Consider the following 16040-nt stretch of genomic DNA (forward strand, 5'->3'; position numbering starts at 1 on the left):
ACAGTCCTTCGTGGAACTGCTCCGGCGTGGGTCATCTCTTCCACGGAGTGCAGTCCCTCCAGAACAGCTGTCCCAGCGGGCCCTCCACAGGCCACAGCTGCCTTCAGGCCTCCACCTCCCCCGGTGTGGGGTCCTTCACGGGCTCCAAGTGGATCTCTGCTCCTCTGTGGACCTCCATGGGCTGCAGGGGGACAACCTGCTCCACCATGGTCGTCACCACAGGCTGCAGGGGAATCTTGGCCAGGAGCTGCATTACTCCTCCCCCTCACTTCTGAACTGATCTTGATGTCTGCAGCCGTTCCTCACAACAGGCTGGTAGATGTCTCTCAGGATCTTTTTTACATCTTATTCACTTCTCATCTCCTCTCCACTTCTTGTAGCCGGGCTGGACCGAGTCGGGCCCAGTCAGCTGCCTGGCGAGAGGCCAGAGGGTGAGGCCTGCAAGGCCCATGAGGCCTGTGCCTCCCCCTCTGTGCCTCTGCCCCCGCTCAGCTTCTTCACATCTTCTCTTCTCTCTTTTTTTTTTTTCTGTTTTCCTCTTCTTAAAGATGTTGTCACAGAGGCATTATCACGGAACATTCTGCTACCAATCAGCTCGGCCTTGGCCAGCAGCAGGTCCGCCCTAGGCCCGCCGAGTCCACTGAACAGAGGGGAGTGACTTCTAGCAGTTTCCTACAGAAGCTGCCACCTTAGGCCCCCCCTCACTAACAAAACCACGACAACTGACTTGCTGTCTAAACAATCAGTCACATAAAGACTTCCTTAACTCTGACTTTTTCATTCATAATTCATTGAATCCTTCCAAATATTGCAGAAACCTAATACATTTAGCAATTATTGTCAGAAAGTTACAAGGAAAAGTGAATTCTAAACCATTATAGTTATGTTCTTGTAACTCCCCGTTATGGGCATGCTTGTGAAAATGTAACGTGCTTTCTATTGGGTTAAGAAGTTTTGAGCATTTGGTTTTGCTAATAGGTAGATCATTTGTTGTTAAGATATAAAATTAGGCAGTGCCTCATGAAAGAAAATGATTAATATTTAATGTAGTTTATCCTCTTGACTAGTACCTGTTAACTCAAATGATCTAAAACATTAAATCTTTATTTGTTACAGAGAACTTATTTCTAAATTAATATAAGAATATTTTTAATTACATTGTTAGCACTTTTGAATAATTGTTCTTGCTTATGCGTCAATTGTTATTGCCCATTAGACCTATTTGTTCCACTTTAAAATGAAGAGATCCTTGAAATCTATATATTATTTTTCAAAAGAAAGTGAAATATAATATTTGCATACCATTTGCACCTATGGCTACAAAAATGGCTATTTTTTCTTTGTATTCTTACAGTAAACTCTTGAAGATCGCAGCAAAAGTTCCACTCCCTTTGTCTGTTGCAATGTTGGCCTTTGGACGAATGCATTTGTACAAAGTACCACACTTTGTAATGTTTTCTCTTCTTCTACATGTGCTGTGTTGTATTGTGTGATGTTTGTTATACATAGGAGGAACAGCTCAGCCTAAAAACTGAACACTGGAGATGGGGTGAATTTCAACAAAGAAATGCCTAGATTAATGGCATCGGTAGTTTTCACTATGTTGGAAAGAGGGCAAAACTGTCAATACTTTTATGAAAAGTTCGTGGTTCTGTTCATGTTGCTTAGGAAGCTTTTCATAGCGTTTATTTCCTGACTGAAAAGTAAGTGAATTAACTTATGTGTGAGTGTAAACACGTAAATCATATTTGTGTAACATCTCAACAGTCTGTTTGCTTTGTAGACACTTAAATATTTCACTATAGTTCTTTGTTGAAACTTTTTTTACTCGCTATGCCATACAGTGCATATGTTCTGAACCTGCAGCTCTTGCAGGTCTAAATTATGCTGGTTAAAACTGAACACATTTCAAGCACACTGTGACTATCACAAAAACTACACAGCCAAGTATACTTGTAATCATTTTATGCTACGTTTAAAAGCTGCCCCAGTTGTGTCCAGACAAACTAGAATGTACTGCTTGTATAGAACTGTTATTTCTATCAAATCATTTGTTCAATCAGTGTGAGTTGAACATTAGTGAGATTATTGAAAGTCTTATGCCTTATACTTTATGTGAGAGTGAGAAAACAACAATATTCTGTGTAGCTTTCTATTCAGGAAGGATACCAGCAGATTCATAAACAATTTGCTCTAATGTTGTTTTAAAACATTGTCAGTTTTCTCTGGAATTTTGTCAATTCTGAAATTACTCCTTGGGCCTTGTCCATATTTAGAAGCTAGCAAATGTTGAGGTATGGTGTGAGTTTACAGTGCAGTTGCTGTACTGCACTGTTTCCAAGTAGACAAGGAAGGTTTTTTTTTCCTATCGTAAATGGAGAATCAGCTGTCTCATAATAAGTGTCCATACATGAAATTCATATGGAATAGTTACAACACTGTAAATTCACGCCCTGTGCTAACTTCCTCACGTGGACAAACTCTTACAATAGTTGGAAATACTGACCATAATTGCTAGCTCTGTATAAAGTATTATCTTAGTGCCTAGATGCTACAGTGACTGCCATTTATAATAAAGCCTAAAATAGCTATGCGTAAGGAATTCTGTCCCCTGGGTATGTGTTTTGCCAACAGAAGAATTCTCAGTAGCCATTAGGTTAAAATACTGTATTGATTCTCTGTAGAGATGAGCCTACTACTTGCTTCTGTGTTAGCTGCCTCTGCTCTGTCCAGAGATACTCGTTATCTTCATATGGAAATACTAGAACACCTCAGCCATCTTATATGAATAATAATAGGAAATCTGCTACCCACAGTCAATCGAGTATATTCTTGATATAATAGTACAACCAGCCTGACCCATTAATTTTATCCTGTCTCATTAATTTTGCCTGAAGTGCCTCTGTTACTTCTAGCGTGTTGTTAGGGTCAATTCATTTGAACTGGCTCAAAAAACTTAATTCATGCAGTTACTTTGCGAAATGAAGGACAAGTGTGAAGTAAGCACGTGTTTTGTCCACTTACATCCAAGTCAGCAGTTCAAGTTATCAGTAAGTCATTAAAACTGCTGTAGCTGAGTAAGACTATTGCAGTTATCCAGTAATCTGTGTGCTGGTGTTCTAGTCTTAACCTTTTTTAAAAAAGATTAGATTATACATAGTGTTTGTAAATCAGAAAAGTTATTTGAATAGATTATATCTGGATACTTTCTAATCAAATGTATGCTACAGTATATGTATATAAGATACTGTGTCTAAACATACTTGTAGCTAAAAGCATCAGTTGGTTTAACCTAAAAATTGCTGTTCAGACGTAGGAGTAGTTCTTCTGCTTTCAAAAGGCTGTGAATGAAAGATGGTGGCAGAACTGCATTGGGGCTGGTAGAAGGCCATCTGTGAAATGTGCAGGATCTGATTTATGTGGAAGATGATTTTCCTTGGCCTTCATAGTCCTTTTGGCTTACTGTTGTATTTTACTTCTGGTTTTGTTTTGCCATCTTAATGGGCTCTTTATGCACTAGTCCATTTTTTGGAGCTGTTGGTGGAATAAAATAATAATTAGAATAAGGAGAGCAAACAGTCTCTGCATGTAGTAGCTTTGATAGCTTCCAGATCCTGCCACAATGTGGAATTTACTGCATTACAGCAGCATAGAATAACACTTTTTTTTTTTCATTTAATGATATTTTAAAAGCTGAGAATTGTATTGATAGTTGTTATCACTTTTCATTAAATGGATTACAGAGTCTTGCATAGATTCCTACCTGATTTTCAAGTTGGATGTAGGAATAGATGTAATTTTCAGTATGAGATCCCAGATGACAGTTTATCACATCTCCCTCAATGCTCCCTTTTTTAGAGATGGTTTAATTTCACTGGGGGAAGGAGGAGAAGTCTTGCTGCTACTTTGGGTTTATATGCATTCTGTGTCTTTTGCTAGATTAAAACTTTTTTCAGAGATGTGCGTCTGCATTTTGCAACTTCAGCTGTTTGAGAGGTTAGATGTCTAATCTCAATTAGATTTTCTGTATAATCAATGGAGGGGCATAAGATTCAGAGAACAATACATTCCGTTATGAGAGAGGATGGATTATCCTACTTGCCGTTCCGAAAAGGACAAGATTTTATAACAATCTAAAATTGTTTTTCAGGTAAAACAGTGATTGTTTTTTGTTACTTTTGGAGAAGAGGTTTCTGGTATGCGAATCTCTAGTTCTGCCACTGTTCACAATTATCATCTCGGCAAAAAATGCAGGCTAATCTAATATAAATACTTTTAATTGCATGTATGAGGAAGCATAAATATTACTGAAATATCCTTTATTATGAATAGGCTGCATTTATAAAACAGCTTTTGGCCAATATATTGTAATGTCTATTAGTACCTTAGCTAAATTAAAATTCCAGTTTATTCTTCAAGTTTTAGATTATCTAGTCTATGTGGGAGAAGATCAAGACACAAATTAACTTGTAATGAATTAGACCTCTGCCCAATAAGAGAAGATTTCTGTTAACATGCAGACTCAAATTCTGTTATTCTCTCCTATTCAGAAGTTGAGGTATTAATTTTGCAAAATCACTGTTCTTCATCCATGTGGATGTTCACCACATTTAGATGGAGATTCTGCCATATAAAGAAGCATTTAGGTTGAGATTAAGCCACCATTTTTTGTTTTGTACCTCAGGATGCATTCAACATAAGAACTATTTGTGTGGCTCTTTTCTAATATTCTTATAAGCTATCAGAAACAGAATTTAAAACATAGGGTAAGAACCTAGAGTACCAAATGTCACTAATTTTTGGTACAGCACATATGTACAGCAGAAGCTTTCTTTGGCAGGGGCAGGGGGAGATTTAAAGCTTTTAGTGACATCTCCATATCCCAATTTGCTCTTGAAGCTTATAATCTTTTCTGGTTGATATGATCAAACATGCGCTCCACAGAGTCTTATCACGCTGCAATCATAATAGCTACACCTGTAGCTAACAGTTCATCAAAGGTCTGTATTTGTCTGGTAAGGAAAAACTGTTACCTCTTAACTGGAATTGCCAAATGTACCTTGAAACTGAATGAATGAATATTGCCCAAAGATGGTATTTTCAGTTTTGATTTAAAAGCTGGTTGTGATATGTCACACTTCAGCATCCTGCTAAAAGGGGCAGTGTTTTGGTTGGGGTTTTGGTTGGGGTTTTTATTGTTTATTTTGTTTTGTTTTTTTTTAAAAAAAATTGCAGTAACTGTAACTTAAGTTAGTATTATTTCTAATATTTAGAGTTCTGTTCTGATTTTGGTTTTGAGTGAGCTGATACATGTAGCAATTCATCACAAAATATTAATTTGCTAAGTTTTAAAACAAACAAATTAGTAACAACAAAACCCTAAACAGTGCAGTAGATACAGAGATACAGAGACTGCCTGTATTTCTGAGTGAACTTTTCAACTATATTCAAATTCGGCTACCTTTAAAGTCGGTGTTTAAAAAAACAAAATATATTCATACTTAAAAAAAACCAAAAAATCATTATTGCATATGTCGGTATTTGATACAAAGCCTAATTTTCCATGTTTTTACCACTAACAAGGTTATGAACTTGTTACTTTTACTTTTTTTCTGAAATCTGATACATCTGCTTCTAAGGTTGGACAGGACAGAGTAAAGTTGATTTTGTACTTGTGAATAAATATGAACAGGTAGAGAAGTTTTCATTTGATCAAGTTTATTCCAATACAGTGATGAGTGTGTCTAGACTTTTGTCTTACATTGAGAAAAAAACCTGCCGTTTACAGACCTTCAATACTCTGAGTTAGTGAAAATGTTTTGGAAGTGGTTATAGTGTCTGTACAGGAATTATACTGCTATTTTAAGTCACTAAGCTACTTGAAAATTATTAGCTGTAAAACAGACTAAATTCTTAATGCTTTCCATTTCATGATGAATATTAGTCACTTAATTTACAGCTTTGACTTTTTACATTTTTTTTTTTTTTTCCCCTTCCCTGGGAGATAATCAAGCTAGCTTTTATAAGCACCCAGCACTGCTGTACTGTAAATGGTTTTAAAACTTTCATCACCATTCCCTTAGGGCAGACATACGTCTGTCACCAAAGCTACATGCTGCTCTTGCATACCTCTGGAAATGTGTGCCAGTGAATGACAGTTGAAAATAGATTTATTTTTATGTTGAAGTGAAATAAGTTTTCTACCTTTTTTTTTTTTTTTTTTTTTTTTGCGCCAAAACTTTAAGCTAGTATTCATAATACAATCCTTAAAATCTCTACAAGTTCATTTGAAAGCCTTTTACAAATATATTTTCTGATATATATTCTTGTTTATGGAAGAATGTATTCCAAGCTTTTAATCAGCTTATTTATTTTAAAGCTTAAAATCTATAAATTTCATCTTGTTAATAAACATCACTGCATTTAAAAATAAATTTTAAGCATCCAAGGAGAAAACAATTTTTCAGGTACGTAAGCGCATAACTGCCTCAAATATGTGCTTATTGCCTTGCAGCATGAAAACCTGGATCAAGGCTGTGATGTTGTTCGACTTTAATTTTACTTAAGATTTAGAGTCTCATTCTGCATTCTTAAACGCAAACAGATTTTGCTACTCATGCTGTCATAACCAAATCCTGTAAGCATGGCCTCTGTCCAGTTATTGGCAGGTTGCGGCCTAGATTCTATAGGAATCTGTGTGGTATCACAGCTTATTTTATATCTATAAAAGTCAGGAATGGCACACACAAACTTGTTTTAGCAGTACATCATTCCAGATCCTCCTTCCATATGCAATTATCCTTGCTTTGCAGTATCCTTCCACTGCAGCACCATGCATAATGTTCACAGTCATAGTAGGCACCATGACTGAGCTAGTGAAGATACACAGCAGCTGTCCTGTAAACTTTTGTTCTATTGAAGTTTTGCATTCTGGTCTAACAAAACCAGAACATACCAGAAAAGACTTTTTTTTTTCCCCTCCAACTTAAATAGTTTCAGGGTATATATATATAACTGTCAAAGTGTGTTGATGTTTAGTTTTATAAAATGCTAAGTGCAGTATTTTGGGATCAACTGAGGCTTCAGTATTTTCCACTGACATCACTTTGAGTGTGAAAACAGTATTTGAGACTGCAGCACCTGACAACTGAAATATTTTACGGAAATCTACAGGTAGTAGATGTGACATACGTAATTACAGTGCCAGACCAAAACTGAAATATGAAATTCCTCACTGTGACTTTAAACTTGTAGCTTTCTAGAGAAAAAAAAATTACTGTGCCTTAAACCATAAATGAATACAACTAACTGTAGCCTGTGGAATTCTGTAGCCTTATATTTGATTTTTGAAGCTGACCAAAACTATTTTTGTGGATCATCCTGAAATTTAATTTGGGGAAAATATTTCTAAAAAGTTATTTTGACCGCCTTTTACTACACTTAGAGAAATGAAGATTTATGACAAGTTCAGTGTATTGTAGTTTGGAATCACACCAACCGAAGTCAGAATGCATTAGCTGAGCTTAATTTCTCAAGTCTTTCTATTGTGACAAAAAGAAAAATAAGGAAGGAAAACTAGTCTCAAATGTCTGTCTCAACCTCAAAGTCTGTGTGTCAAATAATTTTTTTAAGTTTTGTTCTTTAGTTTCTTCAAAATAAAAAAAAAAAATCCTCTAAATGTAGTCCAAGGAAAATATTGTATTTAAGCCATTGAGTTTTGATATCTATGCAGTGTGAGAAGGAAACTAGATGTAAGTGGGGTGAGTTGGTTGTTTTAAAGCTCCAGAAGTTTTGAATAATGAGTTTTACTTTTTAGGAAAAATATTCACATATAAAACCCTGAAAGCTTTTGGGGAAAAGAAAAAAAAAAAGAGGGGGAAAAAAAAAGATTTATACATTCTGTTCTTCTTAACTCATTGAAGAAAACCAGAAATAGTCAAGATCTTAAAATCCTGTTTTGATACAGTAGGAGGATTTCTTACACATATGTTTTAATATGAAGAGCTCAGGAAAAGCCACCACTGGCTTTCCTTATGTGTCTCTACAGGATTCTTTGTATGTTTTGAACAAAACCCCCCAAATTCTGACTTTCCTCCCCCTTAGTATTAGGACTATGTAATACTGAATCTTAAATAAAGTTGCCATCTCAAAGCTTATCACTGGACGGTGGATGCTTAGATATGCACACAAAATGACTGCATGCCAGCTGATCACAGTAGTTGTTTGAAGCAATACAAATCAAAGTTATTAACCTTCTTTTATTGAGAACTAACTTGAACCTGGCTGCCACAGTGCTGCTGATGCTGTGGCACAACAGATAACATGCAGTTTTTCTGTCTTCCCTGCTACTTCCTCAGTGTGTTAGTTTAGGACGCTTAAAACTCCTGTTCTGGTCACCTAACTTTCTCTTCTTTCTTTTGTGATGATGTTGTTTCAGTAATCCTAGCCATTGTTGATTTCCTAGCTACAGGAATATTCTAGTATTAAAGCCATTGAGAGAGCAGAACTACCTTTAAGGCCTTTATATGTGATGATTAGTCTAGGAAAAACTGTACCCTAGGCCTGGTAACTTGATTCTCTACTTACCTTTTAATTGTTTTTCCAAGCACAAAGACAGAATGTTAGCCAAAATACCTGTCTGGGTAATTGCCGGGGAGGGCGGGGTCTGTTGTTTGGTTGGTTTTAAGAGGACTTAAAACTTTGAAGAACATATGTGTAATTTTTGGAAAAATCTATCGCTTCACAAGCAACCTGTCTTACATGTTTTTTACCTCTTCCTCTGTTTTCGGTTCTTATATGGCTAGTGTAAATCTGGTGTTGTAGGTGGAGCCAACTCTTAATAGTTACGGGGTTCACACGGTCTCACCTATAAATAATGCTATAATAAACTGTTATGTCTATTAAAATGTTTATAACTGAATTCCCAGATACTGATCGTGTAATGTGTGATAAGCTTTGGCAAAGTCCTTGTCTTGAGATGCTGAGAAAACCTTGGAGAATAGGTATCTTCAGCTTATGTTGAAATTGCTGAAAGCTGAAATCTCAGTTTCTTTAAAAGCTGTGGTTTAAATACTGATACTTTTTTGTTGAAGTTAAGGGCAACTTGAATGGGAGCTACGCTGGGATGTTCATATTTTGTTTGATGGTTTCCCTGTCTGTAATGTATACTTCACTTTTTCTTATTTGTCTTTTTTTTTTTTTTTACTTAAGTATGCATGACATAGAGTACACTGTGTAATATACACTTTGCTAAATAAACACTTCTGTATATTTTTGTATGGTGTTCTAATATGGTTGCATTAGTACAAATGGTTGTAATTCACAAAAAGTGCCACATACCAGTCATACTCTATAGAGTGTTGTGAACGTTACTTGTACTTCTGTTGTACAAACACCCCAATTAGTGTGGTGATGAATGTTTGCCTTTAGTCTTTGCTCAGGTACTCATGTGGAGCAGTTTGGTGCTTTTCCTTCTAATTTGTAATACTTGGGATTCTAAGCAGCAAATAAAAACAGTGAACAAAAGCATTGTGGTTAGAGCAATATTTCAAGTAACAGACGCTTTTTTCACATCTCAAGTGAATACAATAAAGATCATATGTGATGAAGCTTGCCACTGTATCTTAACTGTGCACCTTAGGCTGTTATACCTGGCTTGCTATCATGAATAGGAAATGCAATAAAATGGAAAATGTTTGGTGAATAATACAGTTTATGTAGAGCATCATATCTGTAAGACGTGTTCTCACCTAAACTAATTAATTTTCAATTTGCCTTTTGTTCTAGAGGAAGATTTTCCCTTTTTGAAGTAACTTATGTGAAACAGAACAAGCAATGCTATGAGCATTTTCAGCTTTACTGCAATTTGATTCAAACATATATGAATATTACTCACTCTGTTCCATAAAGGCTATGTAATTAGTAGAGCCACTTTGAAAATATTTTCTTTACTGAAGATGTGTGTCTATATACATAATTTGTAAAAAAAAAACCTAGTACTTAAATTTGGCTCCATTTAAAAAGGCAGCACACTGACATCTGGCTTGGAAAGCATTTGTTGAACTAGTTACTGTTCCTGAGGGAGCATGCCATTTTGTCCAGTCAGTGTAACTATACTAATAGTATTTTAATATAAATGTGTTCCGCTTACATTTGACTTTCACTGAAGGAAAGAGCTATAATGAAATTATCTTGAAAAAAAAACCAACAAAACCGCCACATTAAAACGAGCACTGAGCCTAAGCAGACTTTTAGCTCAGTTTCTCAAACACTTTTAGCTCAGGAAGCAATAGTAAAAGTTCATAGGGATTTTCTTTTTAAGACAGCTCACAGAAAATACATGCTAATTGAATCCCTTGCATATCTGCATACTTCATCAGTCAACCAAACTGCCTAAATTCCTACAGTAATAAGACTTGTTCCAAATTTATAGATTACTTTGATAAGTTTACTAGCTGAATATAATATGTATCCACCTTTTTTATTTCTTTCTAAGTAAATCAAATGAGTAAAAGAATTGAGGGGGGAGCGGGGGAAATGATTTTTATTTATTTATTTATTTAAGCTAAATAAGGAACTAAAATCTAATCCCAAACTGTAAATCAAGCCTTTCCCCCTTCCAGTCATTTCCTCAAGAGGAATATATTTCTACTTCTGGTTGATTTAGAAGGTAAATTATGCATAAAATTAAGCTAGATATAAGTGTCTGCCTCGAAAATCCACAAAGTAAGTTCCCATACGTTGAGGCCTGTCTTTTTACAAGTTCTTCTCTTGCTCTGCTGTTCTGGTTCTTGATGAGTCTCCTGTCTGGAAATTGTTTATTATGACAAGTAATCTATAGGTTTTGATGGATTTTGTGTGTGTGTGTGAATTTTTTTTTTATTACAAGTCTGTAAAATAATATACAAAGGCTGGATAAGTTGATTTGTATTTTTACATGTTACTGCAGTGGTGAAAATAACACTGCTAGGATTTTGTTTACTGTGTTGCTAATGACATTTGGATGTCCACAACGTTCTCTGCCTGGAAGGGTGGTGTTAGGTTTCTGTTTTGCTTTCAAAATTTAAACCAAATAAAGAGGAAAACTCCTAGTCAGAAATAAACATCTATAATCTGGAGTAAGATAATAGCCAAAAATCTTTAGTTTTAACATGTCTGTTTGGAGAGATATTTTATGTGGTACTAACTAAAGTATCATCTAAATAGTGGGGAGAAGAGTATAATGAAATTACAAGCAAAAAATTTGAGCAGCTTTGAGATGAAGAATGCTTTGAAATGACGCCAAGGTAAATTAGCATATTCCTCCTTGCAGTCTTTGTCTTGGTTTCTGGTTTGACAGCAGGATATTGACTGCTGATAAAATCAGGGTAGGAAAGCAACACTTCCGTTAAAATGTTACGATTAGGGATCTTGAAACAGACCTTACTTTTCTCTCTTTCCCCAGCATCAAGAAAACAATCCATATCTTATCTTGCTTGAAGACCATTCCATCAGCTGTAATTATCTGTTAGTCACCATTCTAGAGATATGGCTAATTTTAATTAAAAGTAATATTTTGATACAGCTCTGCTATCTCTGCTGGGAATTGTTTTAAACTTATATGCTTACTACCAATTTTCTGCAATATGGCTTAGGGAGGAGGAATTTGCACTGCGTTGATAGCAACAGGTCTTAAGAGTATTAAGGATGAAATTCTCAAGGGTCTTTATGTCATGGATGGAAATGGAATCATTACTGTATTTTTGAACTCCTGCTAACGTCATTGACACCCACCTACAGTCCACTAGAAATATAAGTGCAGAGATCAGTTTGTTCACAGATTACAAGGAGCCTAACCAAGAAGGGGCAAGCCAGACCCAAATTCACTGGTAAGTTTATTTTAAAGAACGTGAAAGGGAGAATTATTTCTTCTTTTTTCTTTTTTTTTTCTCCCCCCTTGAATTAAGTTGTGAAATGGGTCTCTAGTATATTATACCAGGCTATATTATTTTTGCACTTACTAATGTATGTAGTACACTTTCATTTCATGGAACTTAAAAAATTGAGCTATCTGGATCCCAAATCCCAAGCAATAGTTTTGCCTTCTGCTTGGAGCACAGAAAGATCTGATGCAGTTACAAACCAGACAATAAAAATGACTGTATGTAATAACAAATGTAAATTTATGAATGTGAATATCTTGTGTTAAATGTGATACTAGGCCCTCTCAAAACCAGAATCTAGTGTCTAGAAATAGCTTTCATATGGGAATCACTTATTTAAAATAATTTGTTCTTCTACTAATAATGTACTAGGAAAAAAAAAAAAAACACCACCACCACCAAAAAAAAGTTAATAGCACACAGATGTAATCTGCAGTAGGCAGATTTTCCTTGTCATGGATAAATTATTTATAAATTATTTTCAGCACTCCATTGGATTGTCATGCTTGCTCTATTTGTTACCAGTGGCAGCCCTGTAGGATTTAAGGAGTCTGGTTCATTATCCTTCTTACAGGTAGCCTGTTCACCTGTTCAGCATGGGGAAAGTGCTCCTCCTGGCTCTATATACAGTATTGGCTGTGAGAGGACTGGCAAAGGGTGCTCCTTTCCAGCCAGAAGAAAAATGGAAACCTCTAGATAACCCTAGAAACAGAGACCTGGTAAGGAAATGCTAGAAGAGAGACAGCCTATGTTTTGTGGGGTTTTTTTTTGTTTTCCATCATGAGAATTTTTATCTTCTAAATGGAAAGATAAGAGGGGCCCATTAAATGTAGTGTTAGTAACTGTGCACTCTGTATAGTCAATAACCACAACGGGATGAGCATTCTTCAGTCAAGATGTACCCCTTCACTGAAGAGACATTCTCGGTGCGCAGTAGTGCATTAAACTTCCTTACATCTCCATCCAGCAGCTTTAGTTTTTAAAAATGTATTTTGATTATGCAACTGCTCGTTTCACGAAATAGAAGAGCAATGATTATTATGTTTCTCTCAAACATGTACTCTGTTGATTGCATGTTGTTTCATCTTCTGAAAGTACAAATAATTTTGCATCTGACATATTGTCGCAAATAGTGGCTAAAAACCTGAAAGTTAATTACAACTAAGAAAATAGCATTAAGAGAACATTTGAAAGATCTTCTAAGGAATATGTGGAGGGGAAAAAAAAAAATCAATTTTCCACAATTTTTCCTCACTGTTTTAAGAAGCATTAATTTCTACTTTTAAGTGATCTAAGGGGCCACTTCAAATCAATTGCCCACGGTTGCTAACTCTTAGAGAAAAGTATAACACAACTGTACTGTTTGCTGTCAGCAAGAGTTTTGCTGCGCCTGTTTTATCAGGGATGCAGTTTGAATCCTCTGTGGTTCAGTGGATCAGTAAACGGTGTTCTTCTGACACCATGTGAGGTCTACAAGCCATTGATGGAGGGGACATGTCTGAATTATATTGCCCATATTGTAGCAGTTTATGATAAAAGTAGATAATTTAATCCCACATATGAAGAAATGTTACATCTACTTTTGTCAGTAGAAATTCTGCTATATCAGTAGAAATAATGAATCTCCGGTGAGCATGCTCTGTTGTCACATATGCAATATGTTCAGTTTTTCAGAACGCTCCAGGCTTATTTTTCGGGCAGGGGTCTTGATCTGAGAAAGTTTCCAGCTACTTTCACTATGAACAATGAAGGACCAAGGCCCGTCATGTTCTACTCAGATCCTATTGCTTCTGCATTTGCAGATTATGAAGAAAGAAAACATTCTTTTCCAAATTATTTCAAAGGCTGAAAGATGCTGCTGACCAAGGTAAAAGAGGATGCCTTTTCCTCTAATGTTGTTACCTGTAACCAAGTGAAAGCTTTGGATTCAAGTGATTCTCGCTTCTGTCTGAAGTATAAAAACAACTTATTTTTCAGAAGAAATAAAAAATGTAGTACCTTAACTGAAGTTGGTTTAAAATTGTTGAGGTAGAGATTTGAGGTATTTACTACTTCAGTAAAATAACACATGGCGCTTGTGCAGGCCTATATAGACCATGCTTTTTTTAATCCTTTCTTCTTTTTCTCCCTGTTTTGACATGGAGAAGAATTCTGAAAATGTACAGATAATAGAGAATGAAAGTTTTATTTAAGTATTTGGTATCAGTAAAATTATAAATTGAGACTAATCTTTTCTTGTGATATGTTAAGAAAATTAATTTAGACGTCAGATACTGCACTGACAAAGCATACATTATCTTTTACATCTTTGTCCGTGTGTGCTATTTTCCTTATTTCTACCACTAAAATTGAAGGTTGATAAAAGGATTGCAAACTTACTCACATTTCTCCATAAGTATAAAATAAGATTGAAGTGGGTGAAGCTTGCATTATTAATAAATCCAGCCTTAATTTTTAGCAGGTACTTCTCAGATATTTTATCTATGCATAACCATACTCTGTAACAAATAAATCCTTTTGTATCTCATTTTGAGAGTTAGTGAATACTGGAAATTCTGAGGAAAGGTAAGTAGAATCATAGAATGATTAGGGTTGGAAGGGACCAAGGGTTAAAGGCCATCTAGTCCAACCCCCCTGCAAGGAGCAGGGACATCCCCAACCAGATCAGGTTGCTCAGAGCCCCGTCCAACCTGGCCTTGAATGTTTCCAGGGATGGGGCATCCACCACCTCTCTGGGCAACCTGTGCCAGTGTTCAACCACCCTTCAGTAAAATTTTGAATCTAAACATTTTTGTGATTTAAATATCTCAGATTAATTTGTAATCAACATTCAGCTTAGGATTTCTAGTTCTGTCCTGGTCTTTGTCTGCGTAACCATATCTCGCTTTGTAATCAAAAGCACAGCTCCACTATTCTTATTATCATGAATCATAATGAAGACTGCACTCAAATTCTAATACTAAGTTCTCTTTTTGCCAAGTTTTTGTGATAGGAAATAAAAAAAATGCACCACACAGGGAGGACTGTGTATGGCATGTAAATGAAAAGGGACTTTTGAAGGGATGCTGCAGCTCTACCATAAGTTGCAGCAGCAGTGAGAAAATTGCTAGTGGAAGTAGTTTTTCCTGCGTAATTCAGGATGATCACAGTAGTTCTCTTCAGTGTTCAGAACTGGTTTTTGGAAGTAGAGGTCTGCTGTGCTCAGCTGGGGTATTTCAGCCAGTGTTAACAGGTCTTGGTTTGGATTGTACCCCAGTTGTACAGAAATATTTCTGTATTTATCTGATATCCTTCTTTTTTTTTTTTCTCTTTTTCAGGCATTAACTTTTGAACTTCCTGCGAAGTGGTAGCCTTCACAGCAAAATATTACTGCTTTGACTTTTTAACGATTTGAAATTTAAAATTTTCCTCAGTATCACAGTTTTTACCTGTGGAATCTGATCTCATGCTGTAATTAGCACATTTGCTGTCTGTGGACAAATGTCTGATGTTTGGCTACTGCAGTTTGCCCAGCACAACTCTGTTAGTTTAAATGTCAATAAATTAGGAGTGCAACAGTGCTTTTACGTACCGCTCAGTGTCTTTGTTTGAAATGGGTAATTAAGTGTTACTTTTCAGTTTATTAGAACTAGACATCATAAGGTGCTTTGCAGCAATTTTTCAGATCCTCTTTTATGAGAAGTCTTCTGGTTTCTTGGGAGACTGAGGCGAATTGGGAAATACCCACCCTGGCTGACACCTGCCCCAGGGGCCTGATGGCTGCTTGTACCTCACCCCCAGCCCCTCACCCCTGCTTCTGACTGGGCCCCGGCCGTCTGCCCCCATAACTTTATATGTTTATGAAGTTAAGGAACCCTTCTCATGTAAAAAAAAATAACATATCTGGGGAAATAAAAGGTAATCTCACATCTACCGTGAGGAGCCCTCAGGCTGCGGACCTCTCCCAGGCAGCCAGCACAACAGCATCGCCTGCCGCCGCAGCCCCCCGTGTCGAGGTGACGCCCCCCGCCCGACTCCCCCCAGCCCAAACCGCTTCAGCTGCTCGCTCCCGGGGGGCGACGCTTCCCCGGCCCCAGGCAGCAGCGCCGGGCCGTGGCGGGGCGGAACTCGTGCGTGAGG

At 36.6% G+C, this 16040-nt stretch overlaps 2 protein-coding genes across 3 annotated transcripts in view; both read left to right on the forward strand.

Annotated features, from left to right (window-relative positions):
• PGAP1 (post-GPI attachment to proteins inositol deacylase 1) overlaps positions 1-8848 on the forward strand; it is a 40194-nt gene extending 31346 nt beyond the window's left edge. Inside the window, exon 27 of the mRNA XM_086750726.1 lies at positions 1355-8848. Coding sequence (XP_086606852.1) covers positions 1355-1493 — 139 coding nt within the window. The 3' untranslated portion in view covers positions 1494-8848. The remainder of the gene's footprint in view (positions 1-1354) is intronic.
• A 331-nt stretch (positions 8849-9179) lies between these two features.
• Positions 9180-15481, forward strand: C6H2orf66 (chromosome 6 C2orf66 homolog). 2 transcript variants are annotated; one of them, XM_086751529.1, is made up of 4 exons: positions 9180-11867; positions 12496-12640; positions 13588-13788; positions 15239-15481. In XM_086751529.1, the coding sequence occupies exons 2-3, from the start codon at positions 12518-12520 to the stop codon at positions 13768-13770; spliced, it is 306 nt and encodes a 101-aa protein (XP_086607655.1). In that variant the 5' UTR covers positions 9180-11867; positions 12496-12517; the 3' UTR covers positions 13771-13788; positions 15239-15481. The 2 variants fall into 2 exon arrangements, with proteins under 2 accessions (XP_086607655.1, XP_086607654.1); XM_086751528.1 differs by having other exon boundaries at positions 9180-12640.
• Positions 15482-16040: the final 559 nt, after the last annotated feature.

Source organism: Chlamydotis macqueenii, chromosome 6 (genome assembly GCF_036417535.1).
Source record: "Chlamydotis macqueenii isolate bChlMac1 chromosome 6, bChlMac1.mat, whole genome shotgun sequence".
NCBI lineage: Eukaryota > Metazoa > Chordata > Aves > Otidiformes > Otididae > Chlamydotis > Chlamydotis macqueenii.

What these genes read in the sequence shown, in the direction of transcription:
- C6H2orf66 (XM_086751528.1), top strand. Translation starts at nt 12,518, where the DNA reads ATGGGGAAAGTGCTCCTCCTGGCTCTATATACAGTATTGGCTGTGAGA. An exon ending in ACCCTAGAAACAGAGACCTG is followed by an intron (nt 12,641 to 13,587) that starts GTAAGGAAATGC and finishes CAATATGTTCAG; the next exon opens with TTTTTCAGAACGCTCCAGGC.